General features: G+C 41.3%; 1 protein-coding gene across 2 annotated transcripts; it reads left to right on the top strand.

The window, feature by feature from the left end:
- Nucleotides 1–1908: 1908 nt before the first annotated feature.
- On the top strand, nucleotides 1909–17581 carry LOC109937144. 2 transcript variants are annotated; one of them, XM_048593416.1, is made up of 5 exons: nucleotides 1909–2177; nucleotides 10913–11248; nucleotides 11327–11596; nucleotides 15607–15716; nucleotides 16881–17581. In XM_048593416.1, exons 1-5 carry the CDS (start codon nucleotides 1931–1933, stop codon nucleotides 16977–16979), a joined length of 1062 nt encoding a protein of 353 aa, XP_048449373.1. In that variant the 5' UTR covers nucleotides 1909–1930; the 3' UTR covers nucleotides 16980–17581. The 2 variants fall into 2 exon arrangements, with proteins under 2 accessions (XP_048449373.1, XP_048449375.1); XM_048593418.1 differs by lacking the exon at nucleotides 15607–15716 and having other exon boundaries at nucleotides 1917–2177; nucleotides 16881–16976.
- The last annotated feature ends 3740 nt before the right edge of the window (nucleotides 17582–21321 follow it).

Here is a 21321-nt window from a genome sequence, read left to right as displayed (position 1 = left end):
CGTGATTATTTCATCACTAGTGGTGGAGCTTACTATTCCCACATTCATTCTTAGCCCTTTCCTCTACAATCTCAGGTCAAAGTGACACCAAAGTTGCAAACACTCTAACTTAATCTGATTATTTCCAGGGAGAGACATAGAGTTGGCAGTTAAGATATGGAGTTTAGAACAGGGATCAAAACTAAAATGGCTTAATACTACCCGATATTTAATCACCCAGCCTCAAATGAATGTCTCACTAAAGCAAACAAGGTAGTAAACATAGTCTGGTCACCAGAACAAGTGGATGGACTGAATTAGTAGTTGTGATTCTTAACATTAGCTTTTTGTCCCCGTGGAGAGAGAGATAGAGCTGCAGGGATCAGTATGGTGTTCATAGGGAACGCCAAAGATGATGATTTTGGTTTTTCAGTTATGTAACTGGAGCAAATTGCCTTTGATCTAAGACGAGAGATTGCATAAATATTGTGACAACACAGAAGCAAATAAGGGTTTGTGAGAGAAGGTGGAGAAGTTGATCGAAGTGTCATGAATATACACGGGGAAGCTGACCCACTGGGTAGAATCGTCCATACCCATCTCCAGAGTCTGGTCATCAACATTGATTATTTCATCACTTGTGGTGCTGAGTTTTGAGGTGGAAAGGCACTGAATTAGGTGTGATGGTAACTTACCCATCACTGCTGCCTTCTCACTTTGACCAGAATGAAATTCTGGCCTGGGAGATCCATGGGTGACCTTTTGGTCCAGTTGACACTGAGGCCCTTGAAATAATTCCAGAAAGGCTGGTTTCCCATCACCAGGTCAACCTTTACACACACTTGGAGAGTCCTTGACAATGACCCATGTCCCTCAGAGCCAGGTGTCATAACGAACAGGATGTCTGACACTCCTGTTCTTATTTGCCAGCCAGGGCTCCCGTATTAACAGTCCCAATCAAGGAACTAGCATTCTGTGTTGTCCACCTGGCTGACCTCATTATGATCATTAAAACCCTTAATGAATAATGCAGGATGATTTAAGGATCTCATCCCACCACCCCTGGAATGAACACAGATGCAAAAGGGACTGTACCCAAGCAGTGTTCTTGAAAGTTGTCAATAATTGGGCAGGTAGTCACCTTGGGGCTGGGTGGGGCTCTGTCAATCAATGGCAGTCAATCCCAGTGATGAAGGGAATGCACATCAGGCAGGAGGGTTCCTCTTGGAAGAAACCACTCAAACCCTTGCCTCTGACCACTCCAACCCACTCTCACTGCAACCCAATCCTAGAAATGGCACTGATGCTGAGCAACTCTTTGCAAGCTCTCTGCAGCAGATGTTCTTCTCACATTTCTTACAACCATTCTCTATTGCTCTGTCTAAGCACCCTACGGTCTGTATGTCCTTGTTTGTTATGTTCTGCCTGTACTTCTCACAAAGCAAAACTTTTCACTGTATTTAGATACATGTGACAATTATAAATCCTATCAACCCAAATCAATTCAAACCATCCACTCTCGCTGGGCAGGGCATCCATCCCCAATGTCTTGATTCCAGGTGAAGACAGGACAATGGTTTTGCCAATGTCTGGTTGGCAGGTGGTTCAACAACCTTCCCCAGAAAAGCGATCTTTGGTCTCCAGCAATGAGGGTCTCCAAAGAGAGCAGGCAAGACATTCAAAACCTCAGTTAAATTTCAAGCAACATCTTCATCATATTGCCCGGGAACTGCGTGTACAGAAAGTAGAGGAGAGAAGAGGGTGCCAAGAGGAAATAATCTGTGAACCACAGCTGGAAATGGAATTTGCCGGCATGAAATATGGCTTGTCAGCGTCTGACTCTATGTGTGGAAAGATAAGAATTTGAACACAGCAATTCAGAAAGCTTTCTGAGATGAATAAGCTTCATGTTTTTGTTTTTACAGTTGGGACCGATTCACAGAGGCCTGTAATGGGCAGCGACATCACACTCAGTTGCACCATCTCCAGACTCTCGGACACAGTCAGTCTTCACTGGAAACAGAGAAACCCATCTCTGCAAAACAGGAGGATGAACACTGATGAGATTCGACTAAACAAGACAGTCTATCTGATTGTTCGACATGCTGGAGTAGAAAATCAGAATTTATATACATGGGAAATACAGGAAAATAACTCCATTATTCTCACTGGAAACATAAACATTGATGTGGATCTGAGTAAGTCCAGAACTAGGTATTCAGTAGATATGAAAATAAAGTATTACACACAAAATAGAGTGAGCACAGACATAACTGTGAGATTGTCCTGTAAATTATGACCCTTCTCTCTATTCTTAGTATTGATATCAAAATAAATAGTGATTTTCAGACCTGATGCCACCAACTAAGTGCATTTGCTGGATCCATTTTAACTTGTATCAATTAATCAAAAAGAATAAAAACCATCAATCACGTAAAATTAAGGCCATGGTAGTTGATATTGGAATTGAGAAGTACAAACGGATTGAAGGTACTGAACACTGGACAAGATTTGGGTCTTTTCTGAGACGTTCTCTCAATGGAGCTGGTGATTGAGAGAAGTTCTCAATCTTACATACAGGGTTGTTCACGAATGTATCTGAATAAATGAATACATGTCCCAGAGGTGTCAGGATAAGACCCCTTGTGATCTAAATTGGTTATTTGAGTCTCTTGTCCCTCATTCCCCTATCACTTTGCTGTTAACGCTGAGCATTAATGGTAAAAGAGAGGGAGTGCAGGTCTTTGTGCATTTCTGGCAGTCACTGAGCGTTCTGCTGGAGTTAGCTGAACATCCAACTGATTCCGCTGAGAAGACCTGACAATCACTTTGCCTGTATTCCCAACCCGATCCAAGAGGCACCACCCTGACCCACCTGAATACCTCCCTGATTTATTTTGGCTCTCCATGGCAGTTATTAATCTGTCCATGGAGACTGCCAGACCGATGCATGCTGGAGCCAGCATGGTACTGGTTATATTGGTGGCCTCTGTGGAGGTGACAGCCCAGTGGTATTATCGCTGGACTGATGATCCAGAGACCCAGATAACATTCTGGGGATCTGGGTTCAAATCCTGCCATGGCAGATGGTGGAATTTGAATTCAATAAAATATCTGTAATTAAGAATCACGAATGTCCTTCAGGGAAGGAAAGTGCCATCCTTACCTGGTCTAGCCTACATGTGACTCCAGACTCACAGCCAAGAGATTGACTCTCAACCGCTCTTCTGGGCAATTAGAAATGGGCAATAAATGCTTCCTAGGCAGCGACGCCCTATTCCCGTTAATGAATAAAGAAAAGAAATACGCCACAAACATTTGACCTGCACTGAAAGACCCCTCGAGGTTAATCCAAGCATTAGAAACTGAGAAGGCCTATTGCCTGCTGCACAGTGACTCTGGTGGAAGGGTGTGTTGCATTGTACGTACAATTGGCCCCAGCCAAGGGTTTCCAGGAGGGTGTCATCAGCCAGGGTAGGGGGAGGGTAACCCTTATCTCCCAGCACTATCCTTGGAAAGCCTTCGTCTCTTAGAATGAGGCAGGAACGTGAGAGCTAGGAGGACGAGAGACATGATGGATGTCGGTTTTCAGGAGACCTGTGCAGTTTTATTCAAAGTGGTAGCAATGATCCCAGATGAATTGGACCCTGACCAAGTGCAAACCTTTCCTGTGAATGAATTCAGCTGCATTATAAAATGGCCTCTCAGTGTGGCATGTGGTAAACCAGGAAGGTTTATGTTGTTCATGTTGGCCAGCACCACACAGTTAAGGGGCAGAACTTGAGCTGGAGAATGGAGAGTGTGTCCCCCTTTCTTTCCAAGGTGGAACTGCCATATCCTGGTCAATGTTTAAAGGTGCCATTGCTGATTTGATTTGATTTGATTTATTATTGTCATATGTACCTAAGTAGAGTGAAAAGTTTGTTTTGTGTGCAGTACAGGCAGATCATAACATACAAAGACACAAAGATAATAGGGTTGATTGATCAGATCAGAGCGAGCCATACCAATTTACGCCTGCAAAGAAGGTGCACAGAAAGCGACATTAACATTAGATTTGAAATTTGAGAGGTCCATTCAGAAGTGTAATAATAGTCTGGAAGAGTGTTATAAAAGTGTCCTAGATTAATCCAGAACAGAGTTCTAATGAATGAGTGCAGGCTGTGAATTGGTGAGTGGATGTATGTGTGAATGAGTCGGTAGGAATTTTTTTATTATTGTACACTCTTGGATGTGGGTGTCGCAAAGTGAGCCAGCATTTATTTCCTGTTCCGAGTCACCCTTGGGAAGGTGATGGTGATGGTGAGCTGTGTTCCTGAACCACTGCAGTTCATGTGCTTTGGATTGACCCATAATGCCATTAGGGAGGGAATTCCAGCATTTTGTGCCAGCGACAGTGAAGCAATGGAGATATATTTCCAAATCAGGATAGCGAGTGGTTCGGAGGAGAAATTGCAGATGGTTATGTTCCCAAGTATCTGCTTCCCTTATCCTTCCAAATAGATGTGTCCCTGGGTTTGGAAAGTGCAGTCTGAGGATCTTTTGTGAATTTCTGCAATGCAACTGTAGATAGTACACATTGCTGATACTGTCAGAAGTCACATGGCACCAGGTTATAGTCCAACAGGTTTATTTGAAATCACAAGCTTTCTGAGCGCTGCTCCTTTATCAGGTAGAGTAATTCAGGTAGAGTGAAGAGAAGCACACAAGCACAGAATTTGTAGGCAGAGGGATCAAAAGATCATACAAATGGTGTGAGTGGAGTGTTGACAGGCCGAATAATGAGTCTCTGCAGGTGATCATAAGTGTCAGACGGTGTGAGTAAAGTGTCAACAGCTGAATAGCAAGTGAAGGAATGATATATAATCCCATTAATGAGGCAGAGATATAATTACAAAACATTAAAGATAAGGTGGTGCTGGAAACAAACCAAATACCCGGAATAACATGACACATATAGGAGTCCCATGCCAAGCGTCTAACCAGGATAACAAGTAACCCAAAACTGTACAAACTAATTAAGGTACAGTGAATGTGACGACTTATCAAGGATGATGGTGTCAAATCAGGACAGTAAGGAAGATTTTACAGATACAGAACAGTACGGTGGGGTTACATGTAGCACAACATGAACCCAAGGCCACAGTTGAGGCCATCTTCATGGGTACGGAACTTGGCTATCAGTTTCCGTTCATTGATTCTGTGTTATTAGGTATCTTTGAAGGCAACCTTGGAGGATGCTTACCCGAAGATCAGAGGCTGAATGTCCTCGGCTGCTGAAGTGTTCCCCAATTGGGAGGGAACCTTTGTGTCTGATTGTTGCATGGTGTCCTTTCATCCATCATCATGGCATTTGCATGGTCTTGCCAATGTACCATGTCTCGGGGCATCCTTGCCTGCAGAGTATGAGCGAGAAAACATTGGCTGTGTTTCACGAGTATCTGCCATGTACATGTTGGGTGGTGTTCCCACGTATGGTGGTAGTAGAGACTTATTTTTCAGCCAGTGGATACTCCACTCACACCTTTTAAGGATCTTTCTGCCTATCAAGTATGTGCCTATGTGCTTCTCTTCACTCCACCTGACGAAGGAGTTGCACTCTGAAAACTTGTGATTTCGCATAAACCTGTTGCACTATAACCTGGTGTCATGTGTCTTCTGACTTTATCCACCTCAGTCCAACATCGACACCTCCACGTCATGGCTACCATGGGCACCACAATCTGCCAGCTCAAAGTGGAGATGATCACCAAGAGGATCACGCATGTTGACACAGACATCAAATTTCTGCAGAGATGCAAGAAAGCAGAGAAAATCCCGAAAGGACTACAGATCATGACCCCACTCAAGTCGACCTTCAACATCGACTATGCTGGTAGGCTTTGCTGTCACACCTCTCACACACTCCTCAATCATCTTATACACCACCTCTACAGCAAATGCCCCACACCCTTGAAATTAAGATAGAGTCTACACTCTCAGCTTGTGCTCAGGATACAGCCGATCAGCTGCAAGACACTGACCAGCAAATGAGGCAATGGAACTATGACAGCTACATGCACAGCAAGAACAGGAAACTGGAGAAACTCTGCATCACCACCAGCAGTAACCAAGCATCTCCTGGTACCATCATTGAAACCAGTATCACCACAGGAAAATCCATCGTCAACTTGTCTGACGACACTCTTCAACCAGACGAAATTGAAGTTCTCAGCCGAGAGCTCAATTTCTGCCCCACTATCAAAATCGTCTCACAGCAGACACAGAGGAATTCATCGACAAACACCAAGATGTCAGCAGCGAGCCCAAAGAGATAACTAATGAACCAGAACAGTCGACAGAGAGATCCACAGTGTAGCCACCAAAGAAGAAAGAATCCAATTGGACCCCTCTGCTGCCCAAGGCTCGACATGTATGCTCAAGCCATTAGGAGATGTGTTAACACCAGATTCATCATCCATACCCATAAGATAGCGCAGAACATCGGCAAGTACAATGCAACATCATCTGTGCTGTCAAGGCCAATCCAAACATCGTCATCAAACCAACAGACAAAGGAAGAGCAATCATCATACAGAATAGAATGGACTATTGCAAAGAACTGTAACAACAATGGAACAACCAAGAACACTACAGACAATTACCTGCCGATCTGACCAAAGAACACACCTGTCAAATCAACAGACTGGTCTAGACCTTTAGAGTATCCTACGCACTCTCATTCCATTTACCTCTTGTTTCGAAGACTTCTACTGCCTTCTGAAAACACACAAAGCCAACACACCTGGATATCCCATCGTATCAAGCAATGGGACCCTGTGTGAGAACCTCTCTGGCTGTGTTGAGGGCATCTTGAAACCCATTGTACAAGGAACCCCCAGCTTCAGTCACAACACTACAGAAATTTTACTGAAATTCAGCACCCATGGACCAGTTGAACCAGGGGCATTCCTCATCACAACTGACATTTCAGCACTCTACACCAGCGTCCCCCACCATGATGGCATTACTGCAACAGCCTCAGTACTCAATACTACCAAGTGCCAATTTCCAAATGCCATCCTACAACTCATCTTCTTCATCTTTGACCACTACGTCTTCATCTTCGACAACCAGCTCTTCATCCAGACACACAGAACAGTTTTGGGGACCAAATTTGCATCCTGATACACCAACATTTTCATGCACAAGTTTGAGCAAGATGTCTTTGCTGCAAAGTACCTTTAGCCAATGCTATACACCAGACACATCAATGACATTTTCTTCCTTTGGACTCATAGTGAGGAATCACTGACATTACTGCACAATGATATCAATAAGTTTCAGCCCACCATCAGACTTACCATGGACTATTCTTCAGAATCAGTCTCATTCTTGGACACACACATCTCCATCAAGGAAGACATCTTAGCACTTCATAGCAAGCCCACAGATAACCTCACGATGCTGCACTTCTCTAGCTAACACCCTCAACATGTTAAAGAAGCCATCCTCTACGGACAAGCCCTATGTATACAGAGGATCTGCTCGGATGATGAGGAATGTGATGAACACCTAAACATGCTGAAAATGCGCTCATAAGAGCACGATATGTTACTCAACTCATCGATCACCGGTTCCAACGTGCCACAGTGAAAAACGACAACATCCTACTCAGAAGACAGACACTGGACACGACTGATAGAGTCCCCTTCATTGTCCAGTACATCCCCAGGGCGGAGAAACTATGCCATGTTCTTTGCAGCCTTCAATATGTCATCGATGATGACAAACATCTCACCAAGATCATCCCTACGCCTCCTTTTCTCACCTTCAAACAACCACCAAAGCTTAAACAGACCATCGTTCACAGCAAACAACCCAGCCTTCAGGACAATAACAACCACAACACCACACAACCCTGCCACGGCAACCTCTGCAAGACATGCCAGATCATCGATACGGATATTGTCATCATACGTGGGAACACCATCCACCACGTACACTACAGATACTTCTGTGACACGGCCAATGTGATCTACCTCATATGCTGCAGGTGAGGATGCCCAGAGGCATAGTATATTGGTGAGACCATGCAGGTACTACGGGAATGGATGAATGGACATCATGCAACAATCGCCAGACAGGAATGTTGCCTCCCAGTTGGGAAACACTTTAATGGTCAAGGACATTCATCCTCTGATCTTTGAGTAAGTGTCCTCCAAGGCGGTCTTTGAGATATACAACAATGCAGAATCATCGAGCAGGAACTGATAGCCAAATTCCGTACCTCGGAAGATGGCCTGAACCATAATCTTGGGTTCATGTTTCACTACATGTAACCCCACCATACTGTTCTGTATCTGTAAAACTTCCATACTGTCCTGTTTTGACACCATCACCATGATAATTTGTTCCGATCTCTCCAATTAATTTGTTGAGTTTTGGATTACTTGTTACTTTGCTCAAATCCTCGGCATGCGACTCTTATACATACCATGTTATTCCAGCCATTTGGATTGTTTCCAGCACTACCTTATTTTTAATTTTTTGCAATTATCTCTCTGCCTCAATTAGTCAGATTGTAGGTCATCCCTTCACTTGCTATTCAGCTATTGAATTTACTCACATTATCTGACACTTTTGATCACCTGCAGAGACTTATTATACAGCCAGTGGCCACTCCACTCTCACAATTTGTATGACCCTTTGATCTCTCTGCCTATAAATCCTGTGCCTATGTTCTTCTCTTCACTCCACTTGATGAAGGAGCAGTGGTGCGAAAGCTTGTGATTTCAAACAAATCTGTTGGACTATGACCTGGTGTCATGTGACTTCTGACCTTGTCCACCCCAGTCAAACATTGGCACCTCCACATCACTGCTGATACTGCTCACCGGTGATTGGCAGAGTGGATGCTTGTGCAAGTGGTGCCAATCAAGCAGTTTGTTTTTTCTTGGATCATATCAAGCTTCTTGAGTGTTGTTGGAGCTACATCCATCCGGGCAAATGGGGACTATTCCATCATACTCCTGACTTGTGTTTTGTGAATGATAGAGGGCTTTGGGGAATCGGGAGGTGATTTACTCACCACAATATTCCCAGCCTCTGATGTGCTATTGTAACCACTGTGTAGATGTGTCTAGACCAGTTGAGCTTCTAAGACTGAGTGATGGTAACACCATTGAATGTCAAGGGGTGGTGGTTATATTTTCACTTGTTGAACATGGTAATAGCCTGGCATTTTTGTGTTGCAAATGTTACTTTCGACATGTCAGCCCAAGCCTGGACATTGTCTGGATCTTGCTGCATTTGAACATGGTCTGCTTCAGTATCTGAGAAGTCGTGGATGATGCTGAACATTGTGCAATCGCCAGCGAACATTCACAGTCACTCGATGGATGAGGTATTTAGGTTGTGAGATTAGATTTCAGATTGAGATATAGATTTAGATCGAGAGGTATGTGAAGAGAGTGAGCATCTGGTCTGGAGATAGAGAATCAGCCTTGATACTATTGAATGGCAGAGCAAGCTCAAAGACCTCACAGCTGTTTCTGCTCCTAGTGTCCATATTTCTATGTGAGTGACTGAGATTGACAGTTGAGCAGGTAGTGTTGTGCTATGACTCACAGTATGTTATTATACCTTTAAGGGACACAATATGCCACTCAACCTTTGAGAGATATACTTTCATGATGTACTTCTAACCTTCAGTATACCTTCATAATGTCATCATTGCATTGGAACATTTGTGTTAAGGCCTGTAGTGAGTTATTCAGAGTGGAGAGTGTGATCTTAGTGATTTTTGTCTATAAGTCTATCTGTCTGCCTATCTATCTATCTGTCTATCGTCAAATATATTTTGTTCCAAATACTGTGGAAACCGTTGTGCAGTGTTGTCCCTCTCTGATGCTATCTTAAAACACAGAAAAAATAACTAAACCATAGAACACAGAGGCAGATAAAGAAAGAAATAAAGAAACACTGTCGAACTTTACAGTCCCTTCTTGTTAAGGGCTCCGCCGAGGGCCACGGGCATGAGGGGTAGGCATGAGTCCCCTTTGCTGTGCAGCCGCAGATGGAGGAAGAGTTACCAGTTTTCAGCAGCATCTCGCCTCCGCCGATATCCTCGCCAAAACGAGTCCTGACTCGACCTCACCAATGCAGCTGCCACTGGTGCTATCTGGTAGGACATCGGCCCAAACTCATCTCCGCCACTTCCATGAGTCTGCTTCGGACCCAGCTCGCAACGCCGTTGGATCTCCCACTGGAGCCAAACTCTCCTCCGTCACTCCCACCATGAACCTGCGCTCGATGCAGTTGCTGCCAAGAACCCAAACTCACTTCTGCCACAGCAGGCTTGAGTCAGCGCTAGGACAGCCTCGTCAAAGTAGGAGCACCATGCTGACTTCCAGTCCATGCTCGACTTGTTTACCAGCGATGGCCTCGTCACAACCGAGCCCTGCACTATGAGGTAAGTCAAAAAAAGGAGAAAAAAAAAGGAATAAAAAACAAAAACACGAGCGGATGAGCTACAGGCTCAGGATCCCTACTCCCCTGCCATCTACTGTGCTGATTGTGGGGACTGCTTCGAGTTCCCCAGTCTCTCACCCATATATTCAATTGTTTAACATTTCCTGCATTAGTATCAAGGTGAACACGGTGTATCAGGCCCAGCTGAGCAACTACTTGTCTTTAATAAATTAACTCCTCACTGTCCTTCTATTAGCTAAATGTTTGAGGTTACTCCAAGCTTGTCCTCAATGTCTCGCAATTGAAAGTGTTGCAGCACATTCTGATGGATGTTTCTATCCCCGTTTGACCATGAGCCAACATACCAATAAGACTATAAGTATCCAGGGGATAGAATGAGATATTTCTTGATGTTTCATTGCTCTGTTTATCAGTGACAATAAAACTCTAACATCTTGTTTCCTATCTCTTTCTGTTGCAGATTTACATGATAAAATGTATACACTTTATCGATCAGTCACAGATCACAGTGAACTTGAGTTGATTTGTGAAGTTGATTCTGTGTTAAGTAAAACCAAATGGACCTGGTCTTCACCTTTAAAAACTCAAGATAATGAAATAGCTTCCAGTTCCAAATCGAAGCCTGTCAACATAAACAGCACCTACTTTGGGAGTCGACTGGTCCGCCCAGTGACCAGTTTCACTGACAGGTTTTTCAGTATACGGATTGTGCCTGTCCAGTTTGAAGATGCTGGAGTTTACAGATGCTCTCAGGGATCAGATAATCATTTGACCATTAATCTGGTCACAGTAAAAGGTAGGAGACAGAATGTTGATGATGTTTTCAATGATCAAGCAAATGTTTAAAAGCTAAATGATTTTCCTGTTTACACAGTCACAGTGGAACCATCTGATGCAGTGACTGAGGGATACACTGTTACCCTGATCTGCTCTGTCTCACATGTTACTGAATCAGTCCGACTTGTTTGGATCAATAGTGATGGTAAAATTGTTGCAGAGAAAACATTCAAGGAACAGAAGCAGGAAAGGGATAGTTTACAGCTGGTTATTCAGGAATTCGACAAAGACGGAGGGAACTGGACATGCATTTTGTTTAATCAAAACACCCCCAAGGTTTTAATCCCTTATCATCTGAAGTATAACGGTAAGTATCTCAGATTTCATTCCAAAGAAAGCTTTGAAATGATATTATCTTACTTTTCATGTTCGTTTACATTCCTACTGAGGTTACATTACTTAGCACTGCAAAGGAAAATCACACTAAAAAATGGATTGAAGCTGAAAATGAGTATTTAGTGCCCTTTACATTTCTGTGAGGTAATAATTAAATGTTAAATTGCCACTGCCCATTTTAATACATCTTTCTTACAGTAGTCTGGAACTCGGTAGACTTCTGTGCATTCCATTATGCTCTGTTTGATAATGATGAATAAATGATGTCATTCTATCTCTACCCCTCATTTATATCTTACACACATAACTCTCCAACATCAATTCTAGAAGTGGAGGCATTTGGCCAGGGTTGGTTGGTTGGTAAATGATTTGTATGTAATGGTCACTTGAGAAATGATTCACTGTTGGTAGGAATTAAAGGATTGAAAATTTATTGAAAGTTGTCTTGAAATTGAATGATTAGATAACTGACTGGTGAATGATTGGTGGAAGAATGACTGGTTGAGGAATAATTGGGTAATTGAGAAGGGTGTGTGAGCTGTCCATTCTGCTTGAAGAAAAATAAAACACTGTGACAGCTGGAAATGTGGAGAAGAGTGACTCACATCTGGAAATGTTTACTCTGTTTCTCTCTCTCTATATGCTGCCAAACCTGCTGAGATTTTCCAGCATTCTCTCTGCTGGTTCATCGTACTTGCTGAGTTGAGTATTACCTGGAAGGCAGGACTTCTGATAAAGGGCCCTTAAAATTACACAGTCACCTTTTCCACTGAGGCCATAAATCCTGTCCGTCCAGCCCACCAACTTACTCATGCCCCGGTCTTGTTTCTTCTTCCTCTTTGGTCCAGGATTCAGGCCCAACACTGGCCAGCACTCCAAATGATACTGTTTGAATCACTGAGCTGCCGGCTAGTCATAACACTGGATGTTGGGATGCCCACACCAAACTGGTACTGATAGCCAGTTGATATTTCAAAGCATTCGATGGCGATGGGACAGCTGTCAGTGTGAGGGCAGCTTCACAATAAGCTTTTCAATGGCAGGATGAGAAAGACCAAAAGATCCTGCCTCATATTTCAGTGTCTATGCAATCTCAGATTGCGGAGGAAGGGAGTTAGCAGATGGAACTTGCTTTCTCTTTACATTACAACTATAATCTCTTTAACCTCTGCAAACTGTACTTTGATGTCTCCTTATCTGCAGTAGGATTTGCCTTCGAATTGCAGTCAGTCATGGGGGTTGGAGTCTGAATGCACAGGATTCCCAACTCTCAGTGACATGTCTCTTTCACTGTATAGTGCATAGTATAGCATTTATATCATTGGACTGCTAATTTAGAGTCCCAGTATATTGCTGTGTGTTTTTATTTCAAAACCCACTGAAGCAATTGCAAAAGTTTAATTTCAATCGAAAAGTCCGTAACATAAAACTCATTTCCATAACGATGACCATGAAACTGTCATTGATTGTATAAAATTCCCACCTGCTTCACTAATGCCCTCGATGTGACTCCAGACACACATTAACCTTTAGCTGCCCTGTGAAATAGCCAAGGCTAAAAACACTCAGTTCAAGTGCGAAAGGAACAAGTGGTGACGTCGACAGAGATGCCTTCATCCCATGAGTTTGTTAACTATTTGCACCAAAACGGAGAGTATGGGAAAAACTCAGCAGGTCTGGCAGCATCTGTGGAGAGAAAGCAGAATAAATGGTTCAGGTCCAGTGAGCCTTTATTGGAACTGAAATATTTGTGTCATTTTCTGCTGAACGGAATCGTAATGAGCAGAGGAGGCCAGTCTCTATTTCAAAGGAAAGTCATCTGTGATTTCTGTGAGCTCTTCTTTCAAGGTCGTGATTGTGTTTTGTCACAAAATCCTTTCGCAGAACATCCATGACATGAATACAGATTTATTTTTACCAAGTAGACTTGATCAGTACAGTTACTGTTATACCTTTCCAATACTGCAGTCTGTCCCCTTTTTTGCTCTCCCACCTTTTGCCATATTAAGACAATTGGCTACATCCCTGCAGGTCTTGACTGGAAGTCCCCTTCAGCTTGTTCATGGTGGTGGTTCATGAAGTGAATTGTTGCTGCTGTGTCCCTTCACCTTTCCAGGGTAATGTTCCTCTGCCCTTGTGCCATCCCATTCTGAAAGATTAACCAATATCATTTTTGGCTGGTCCCCGTGAGGGTTCCTATTTTGTTACAATTTCGGATGGAATACTCACCAAATAGTTATGCTCCAACCTGAGGAAGAGTAAACTGGCTTCCCTTTGCAATAGAACCACTGTCTCAAACAATGTAAATTATGAAGGAAACCTTCCCTCCTGCCTACCTTTTCCAAATGTATTTAAGTTTTAAAAGGAGCCTAATTTACCAGTCTTTCTTGAGTTAAAGAAACAGTAATTTATTAGCCACTAAATGCAAGAAAAAGTAATAAAACATGATAGACAGATATAGATTTGAAATGTGAATTGATTAAAGAGGTAACAGTTCAACGGCTGTATGAATTGGTCTCTCGGTTCCATGTACAGCAGATGGTGGAACATTGCAGCCACTAACTTGGATGCTATCTGTAAGAGTGATGTTGACAGTAAAACTGTTGATTTCAGGTTTCAGTGCAAGTAGCTGAGATTTTTTTGTCCATTTCCTTTTCATGATGACATCTTTGGTTTGCCTGGCTTCCACAGTTCAGAGCAAGACTGAGTCTTTCTATACCTGCAGTGCCAGGGTGATTAACCGTTGTTCTCAATCTCAGAGCTTCAAAGCACATAAATCCACACCAGCACATCATCCCACTAACACACACAGACCAGGGGCTGCAGTTGGTTTTTAACCGTGCTTTTTTTTTGTATATTCCTGGAAGGGTGAAACAGAGACATGTCTGCAGTTTGGTGCATCATGCATAAGAGATTGTTTTCATCTGAGTTTGGTGGTCAGCCACTTCTTATCTTCGTAGCCGTAGGGCATCACAGACCAGTTTATTTTGAGCTGTGTCTCAACTTTTTCAAAGGAAGTAAGTTCTCACTCTAACATGAGAACTAATAAGCAGTGAATATTCGACATTACCACACTGATTTTATTAGGAACGGTTCAAAATCAACCACTCACTTCCTGAACAATGGGATTATGGACTATTGTATACAATACCAAAAAACAATTTTTGACCAGGCATCTGAAAAGAAGACTGCATTGACATGGAGAGTAAAATAATGGTAAATGGTCATCAGATTTCATGGTAAATCACATTCAATGTTTTGTTTCATAAAGTAAAACCTTGACCATGTTCAGTAAATGGGACCTGACTCAGTTGAGCAGAAATGTACCAGAAATCCGACTGTGGAGGCAGTTATCCAATTACTTCATTTATTTCCTAATCTAGTGTTAAAATAGTGTATTAAGATTTTACACTGGAATATAAAATGAAATATGCCATAGAAAATCCTTAATGTCATTGCAAAACTTGCTGACCATTCCTGGTTGCATGGCTATTTGTGAATAAATTGCATTTATCAGAAGAGCTATGGTTTCAAAGAAATTTCCACTTTCAGAGCTGTGGCTGTTTCACACCTTGACAGCACAGCACAGCTGAGGTTGGGAACTCGCCACCTGGGGAATCTCCGGTGTGAGTTTGGTTTCATCCAGTGTGGCCAACACAACACTTTTACATCAAATCCATTCAGTTTACGGAATGAATGATTCAATTATGTTCTTGACTTCCTTCTTCACTGACATAGAGCTGCTTAATTAACTTCAAAGCGGTCAGACCTACAGGATTTCCTGAAAATTGTCAATTCCAGACCAACAAAATACGATTTAAAAAAAAAGAAATTTCACACAAATATTTGATGCTCTAGTTCCCAAAGTTTAACGAAGAATATTTTCATTTTCCACATATTTCATAGACTGTATGGCATGAGATTTCCCATTTTAAATGAGATGGAGAATGAAATTGTAACCAACCACTTTGTCATTCACAGTGAGAGAGAGACCAGTTCCAGTCATTTGGATCATCACAGTTTTCAGTTACCTGGTTATTAAACTAATCTTTGATGTTGGACTTACTTTATGCTTGAAGAGGATAAACAAAGTAAGAATTTCTTTAAGTTTTTGAGTGAATCCTGAATTAACTGCCAATTGTCCCTGAGCAAACTGATGTCTTTGAACAGGTATTAGGGATCAAAACAAAATTAAAGATGGTGATTCACAAGTTGTCCATTGGACACAATTTGGAAGAATCATAATTTGTGGATTTCAATTTATCAATTTATCAAAATTGGATGAAATGTTACGTCTCGATTATTTTACCTGATGTAACTGTCAGAAACTTTCTTAATCAAGACAGAAATCAGGAAAAGCAAAGAGCCCTTTTCCTGTTTGACAGTGAGCGGACAGTGCTGAAACAAAGAAGCCATAATTTTTAACAGTTTTCAGTGACTATCACAAATATTCTTCTTGGAAATTATTAGGTCTTTATGGCAGTGTCTAGCTGTCGGCACCCAAAGCGAGAGGGATATTTTTCGCTGTTTATACCAGGTACGGTGTAGGGGTGATAACCTGTCTTAAAATTATTGCCTTTAAAGAAAATTGGTTCACACGCTAGGATGCATGGTCACTAACAGAAATGGAGCAAGGTTGAAGCTCATTTCTAACCCCTGTTCCTGTATATTACTGAAATGGGGAATATATGTCTCGCCCAGACTCCTGTCACTTTTTTGCCATCATGCTAACAGACTGAGATACACAGAGGGAATTATGGTTTGCTTTGTAAAACATTTCTTGCTTTCTAAACCCACTCCTGTGTAGCTTCCTTGGCCCCTCATTAGGGATGACATTTCTGAATTGCTGTCTCTCTCTCTTTCTCTCACTTGCTCTCTCTCTCTCTCTCTCCTTGTATCTCTGTCTGTCTTTCTAGACATAAACCAAATTTATATGCAAAGTCATTTTTTTGGCTGTATGTCCTTGGTGTAGATTTCTAAAAATGAAACACATCTTGTAATTTAAAATTTTGACTTGGAAGCCAATCCAATGGGAAATTTCCAAATTTCCTCTCAACTATTGCAAACCTGTCACCCCACATCGGGGACAAATCAGTTTGAACTGTTCAAATGATCTCAATCACAGTGAGTTAGCAGTACATGAGTCAAAATCTGTTCCCTTGTACTTTTTGTAAAATTTTCTCTTTGTCCATCACTTTCTGACCAATGTTTACCCTTGTAGGATTAATTTAAAGTAATTCTTTGGATCTTGTTAGAAATCATACAGCAGGAATCTGGACAAGGCAACAAGAAATGAAGAAGCTTTCGGATTACAGATCCTGAAGTCTGGTCCTGATTTGAAATCATTAGAATGAACAATGCAACTCACATGTACCTGTGCCCAATAAGACTTACACTCTTGTGAAACAAAATTAATCCAAACTAGAAACCTTTCAAGTTAGTTGTATTTTGGATATATCTTGCACATTTAAGATATATATCATATATTTTTATGTATCTGGATTCATTTGTTCTGTAAAGTATGCATCTCAATTGTTCCATCCTCAGTATCTTTGACTTTACTTTCCAAATGTAAACACTCAAGATGATGATCTGAAATTGCATTAAATGGTAACTGATATGGATGTTGGCCTTAATAATCAAACTTCAATCTTGACGGTTGTGCTGAATTTTACAGTTATCATTTTCTTCCTCTCAGGATTGGTCATTGTGATGTAAGATTTGTGATTTTTGCCAAATTTAATGCCATTAAGTCCTGAGTTTGTAACTGAATTTGGAACGTGACATATGCATTTCTGTGTGTATCAAGTGGTTGAATGATTAACTTCTAGGTATTTCTGTACCAACGGTGATTTGTGTTGCATCACTGTGTTAGAGGGCGAATGCCTCAAAGAGCAAATGGGTTTTTGGTTACATTGGGAGCATTTTACAACTAAAATAAAGTGAAGAGGTTTCAGATCCAGGTTTTGCATTTTCTTTTCACTAATTGTCGGGGGAAACACCCATAGTCTGGTGAGAGACATTTCAATTTCAGTTTCAGTTTCCATTTTGGGATTTTCTGCAGTAGTCTTGGATGAAGATTGATGTGTGAAGCAGTTGTTCCTGACAACATGAGAAGATGATTCAGATTGATTAAAAATATCTGTCAGTTTTAAAGGCTTTAAATTTGTATTGTGTGTAATTTGATTGGTTTATTCTATTTTATCGTCATTTCATTTGATTCATGAACTTGTTTTATGGTTAAGCACAAATTTGCAGGATTGTGTACTTGTATTTCAATCTTGTCAAAACCAAGAAGAAACAAAGTATGATCCAACAAGCCAGGCTCCAAGCTGGGAACTGACTTGCCCAGTCTTGACATCAGAGATCATAACATAGTGCACCAGAGAGACAGCCATGTGTAAAGTTGGAAATGTTGCAATGTGGATTTATATCTGTGAGTGATGTCAGCTAGACTCTCCCTGCAGCTGAGTTGAATGGAATCAATTTGTTTTAAGATGCACTTTGAGAATATTCAACAGAATTTTAATACTCAATGTTCAACTCCAATGGAGACACCATATCTCCTGCGCATCTTCGAAAGCTGTTGACATAAAACGGTCGTGGAATGTCAATAGAACGCTGTCTCTGCTCTTTTGTGCGCAACTGTTTACCATATCAACAACCTTGTTGAAAAGAACAATAAAATAATCATGAAAAGAATTGCCATGATAACAAGATTGGGAAGTAATTTTGCAAATTAAAGTTGAAATGGCAAGAGTCTTGGGGCTGATTTATTGAGATATACTTTACAGTCATTGACACTTCCTGTATTGATTGTTGGCTGATTGTACTGTGAGGTGGTGCTGAGTAGACGAGTACAAACAAGGTAAGGGAATAGCAGATGAATGGATTGATCCTCGGAAGCATAAGGATCAGATGGACCTTGGTGTGCATGTAAAACAGATCCTTAAGTTATCAGGACAGGTGGATAAAGTTATTAAGAACTTTATTGTCATTCTTTCCTTTATCAGATGATGTGTAGAGCTTAGGAGCAGGGAGGTTATGCTGGAACTGGATAAAAGGTTGCTTATACCACAGCTGGAGTATTGTGTACAATTCTGGAAACCACATTGTCAAAGGAATGTGATAGCACTGAAGAGGGTGCAGACAAGACTTACCTGGATGTTACCTGGGCTGGAGAGTTTCAGTTATGGAGAGAGATTGGAGAGAATCGGATTTTTTTCTTTAAAGCAGAGGAGACTGAGAGAAAATATGATTGAGATGTATAAAATTATCATGGGCATAGACAAGAAGAAATGTTTCCCGTTGATGGAGGGGGTTCAATAATCAGGGGGCAGAGATCATAAGCAAGGAGCAAAAAGTTTAGAGATGATGTGAGGAAAAATTTTTTGACCCAGAGAATAGTGGGAATCTGGAACTCACTGCCTGTAAGGAATTAGAGGCAGAAACCCTGAATGCATTTATGCATTATACATTATACATTTATGCATTATGCATTTATAGATGTGCACTCACATACGTGGCTATGGGCCAAGTGTTGGAAAGTGGGATTAGAAGAGTTAGGTGATTGGTTTTGACTGGTGTAGACTCAATGGGCTGAAGGGCCTTTTTCTTTGGTGTAGATCTCTCTGTCTCCTTTGGTTCAGAATGGAATGGGTGTGTATTTCCTGATGTCATTGAATCACTGCTGCCCTCTGTTCTATCACAGACCTTCCCCTTTTGTTCTCCCGCTGTCAGTACACGTTTAACCTGCTTGTAAGGAGAATTCTCATCAAGGGCATGAACTGAATTATTTGGATCCAGTTTGTATATATCGTGCATATGGGTGTAATGTGTGCATGTGCATGTCATCTCTGTTTATATATTGTGCATGTATATGTGTCATTTGTGTGTATATTATGCAAGTGTGTGCATGTATCATGTGTGTTTATACTGTGTGCTTGTGTGCATATTGATTGTGTTTGTACATTCATCTGCAAGCTGTCTGTATTGGATCAGTGTCAACAGACTGACTCTAATTTGGAGACAGAGACTGTAATGCAGTCTGATGGAACAACCATTAACGGAATGCAGAGAATGGATTGTGATCGTTCAACAGAACAGTGTAATATTTTACAAGGGAAAAGTTTTAATCATGATTAGAATTCCAACACAGATGTAAAATAGTTATCGTGTGAAGATTTTTTTTTAAAATACAGAATTCATGGATGAAAATATGAATAATTTGAAGCTAATAAATGTTGAAGGAAAGCCTGAAGAGTAACAATCTTGTTAATGCAGGAACATAGGACAGCAAGTAGGCAAATTAACCTCTTGAGCCTGTTGTACCATGCAATGAGCTCGCTGTTAATCTGTGGCCTAACTTCACATATCTGCCTTTGGCCCATACTCCAAAATAGCTTTTAGTTGAATCAAAACTTATCTATCTCAAATGGGAAACTATCAATTGATCGAACGTCAGCCACCATTTGTGAAAGAGAGTTACAAACACCTTCACCTGTTGTATGGAGAAAAGCTTCCTAACATTTTTCTACAATGTTCTGGTGTTAGTTTACAGACTATGCCTGCTAATTCTCAAATCACAAAACAGTGGAAATTTTTTATCTTCAACCATCCTGTCTTTTCCCTTTAATATCTTGAAGCTTTCGATTCGATTACCCCTCTGCATTCTAAATTCTGAAGATCACAGGACTAATTTGTATTAACTCTCCTCAGGACTTAACCTCTGAAGACCAGGTATCATTCATGTAAACCACAGCTATTCTCCTTCCAACGCCAATACATCCATCCAATTATACTTAATGATGACTTTAATTTCTACAGCATTAACGTTTATGCCCAGAAACATGTGAAGGAATGATTCTACAAATCAAAGGAATCATTATAACATTATGAATGTGTTTAATCTTGAATAAATGCAACTTAAAATAAGAACACTCTTGTCTATGAGTTGGTGTTTGTGAGAATTGATCGTAACATTGACAGTTGATAGAGTAGACAGCAGTTCTGAAGAAGAGCCATAATGGACATGAAGTATAGCTCTGTTTCTCTCTCCAAGAATGCCAAAAGACTGACTGAGTTTCTCCAGCATTTTCTTTGTAAGTTTTTGATTTCCACCCTCTGCAGCATTTTACTTTAAATTGACAGTTGATCGTTCTGTGCAATACTAAAGGAGTACGCACTGGCAACAATATTCTTTTTATTTTATAAATTAAACCAAGCCTACTCCATCTATCCTCTCAGGTTTCAACTTATGTTATTTAGAAGATGACCATAAGAGCTTTTACAATGTTCTGATGAGAATTTGTCCTTCAACCAACTTTAATGAAAACATATGTCCTGCTTGTTAATACATTGTTGTTGGGGGGACCTTGCTTTGTGTGAATAACCTGGCGTGTGTCCCATGCTCCAACAGTATCTACCTTTCAAAAGAAACACCACATTGCTCTGAACCATGTTGGTACATTTGGACGTCATGAATCACACAAATGCAAGTCTCCATTTGCTGTTACTCATTTGAGACAGATTTGAAGTGTACTGTTTTTCACAACTGCCGTTATTCTTGATGCTGTAGACTGGCGGTGCTGGAGAGCTGCGGTAGCATTGGTGCAGACAGATGAATTGGTTAGATGTGGGCATGGTGAAGCAATGAGACTCGGTGCTGCCCTCAAAGAAAGCTGCTTAAAAATATCA

This window comes from Rhincodon typus, unplaced genomic scaffold (genome assembly GCF_021869965.1).
Source record: "Rhincodon typus isolate 14 unplaced genomic scaffold, sRhiTyp1.1 hic_rhity00002812, whole genome shotgun sequence".
NCBI classification, from domain to species: domain Eukaryota; kingdom Metazoa; phylum Chordata; class Chondrichthyes; order Orectolobiformes; family Rhincodontidae; genus Rhincodon; species Rhincodon typus.
Note: the sequence above shows the minus strand (reverse complement) of the source record. Positions and strands in the feature narration are given on the sequence as shown.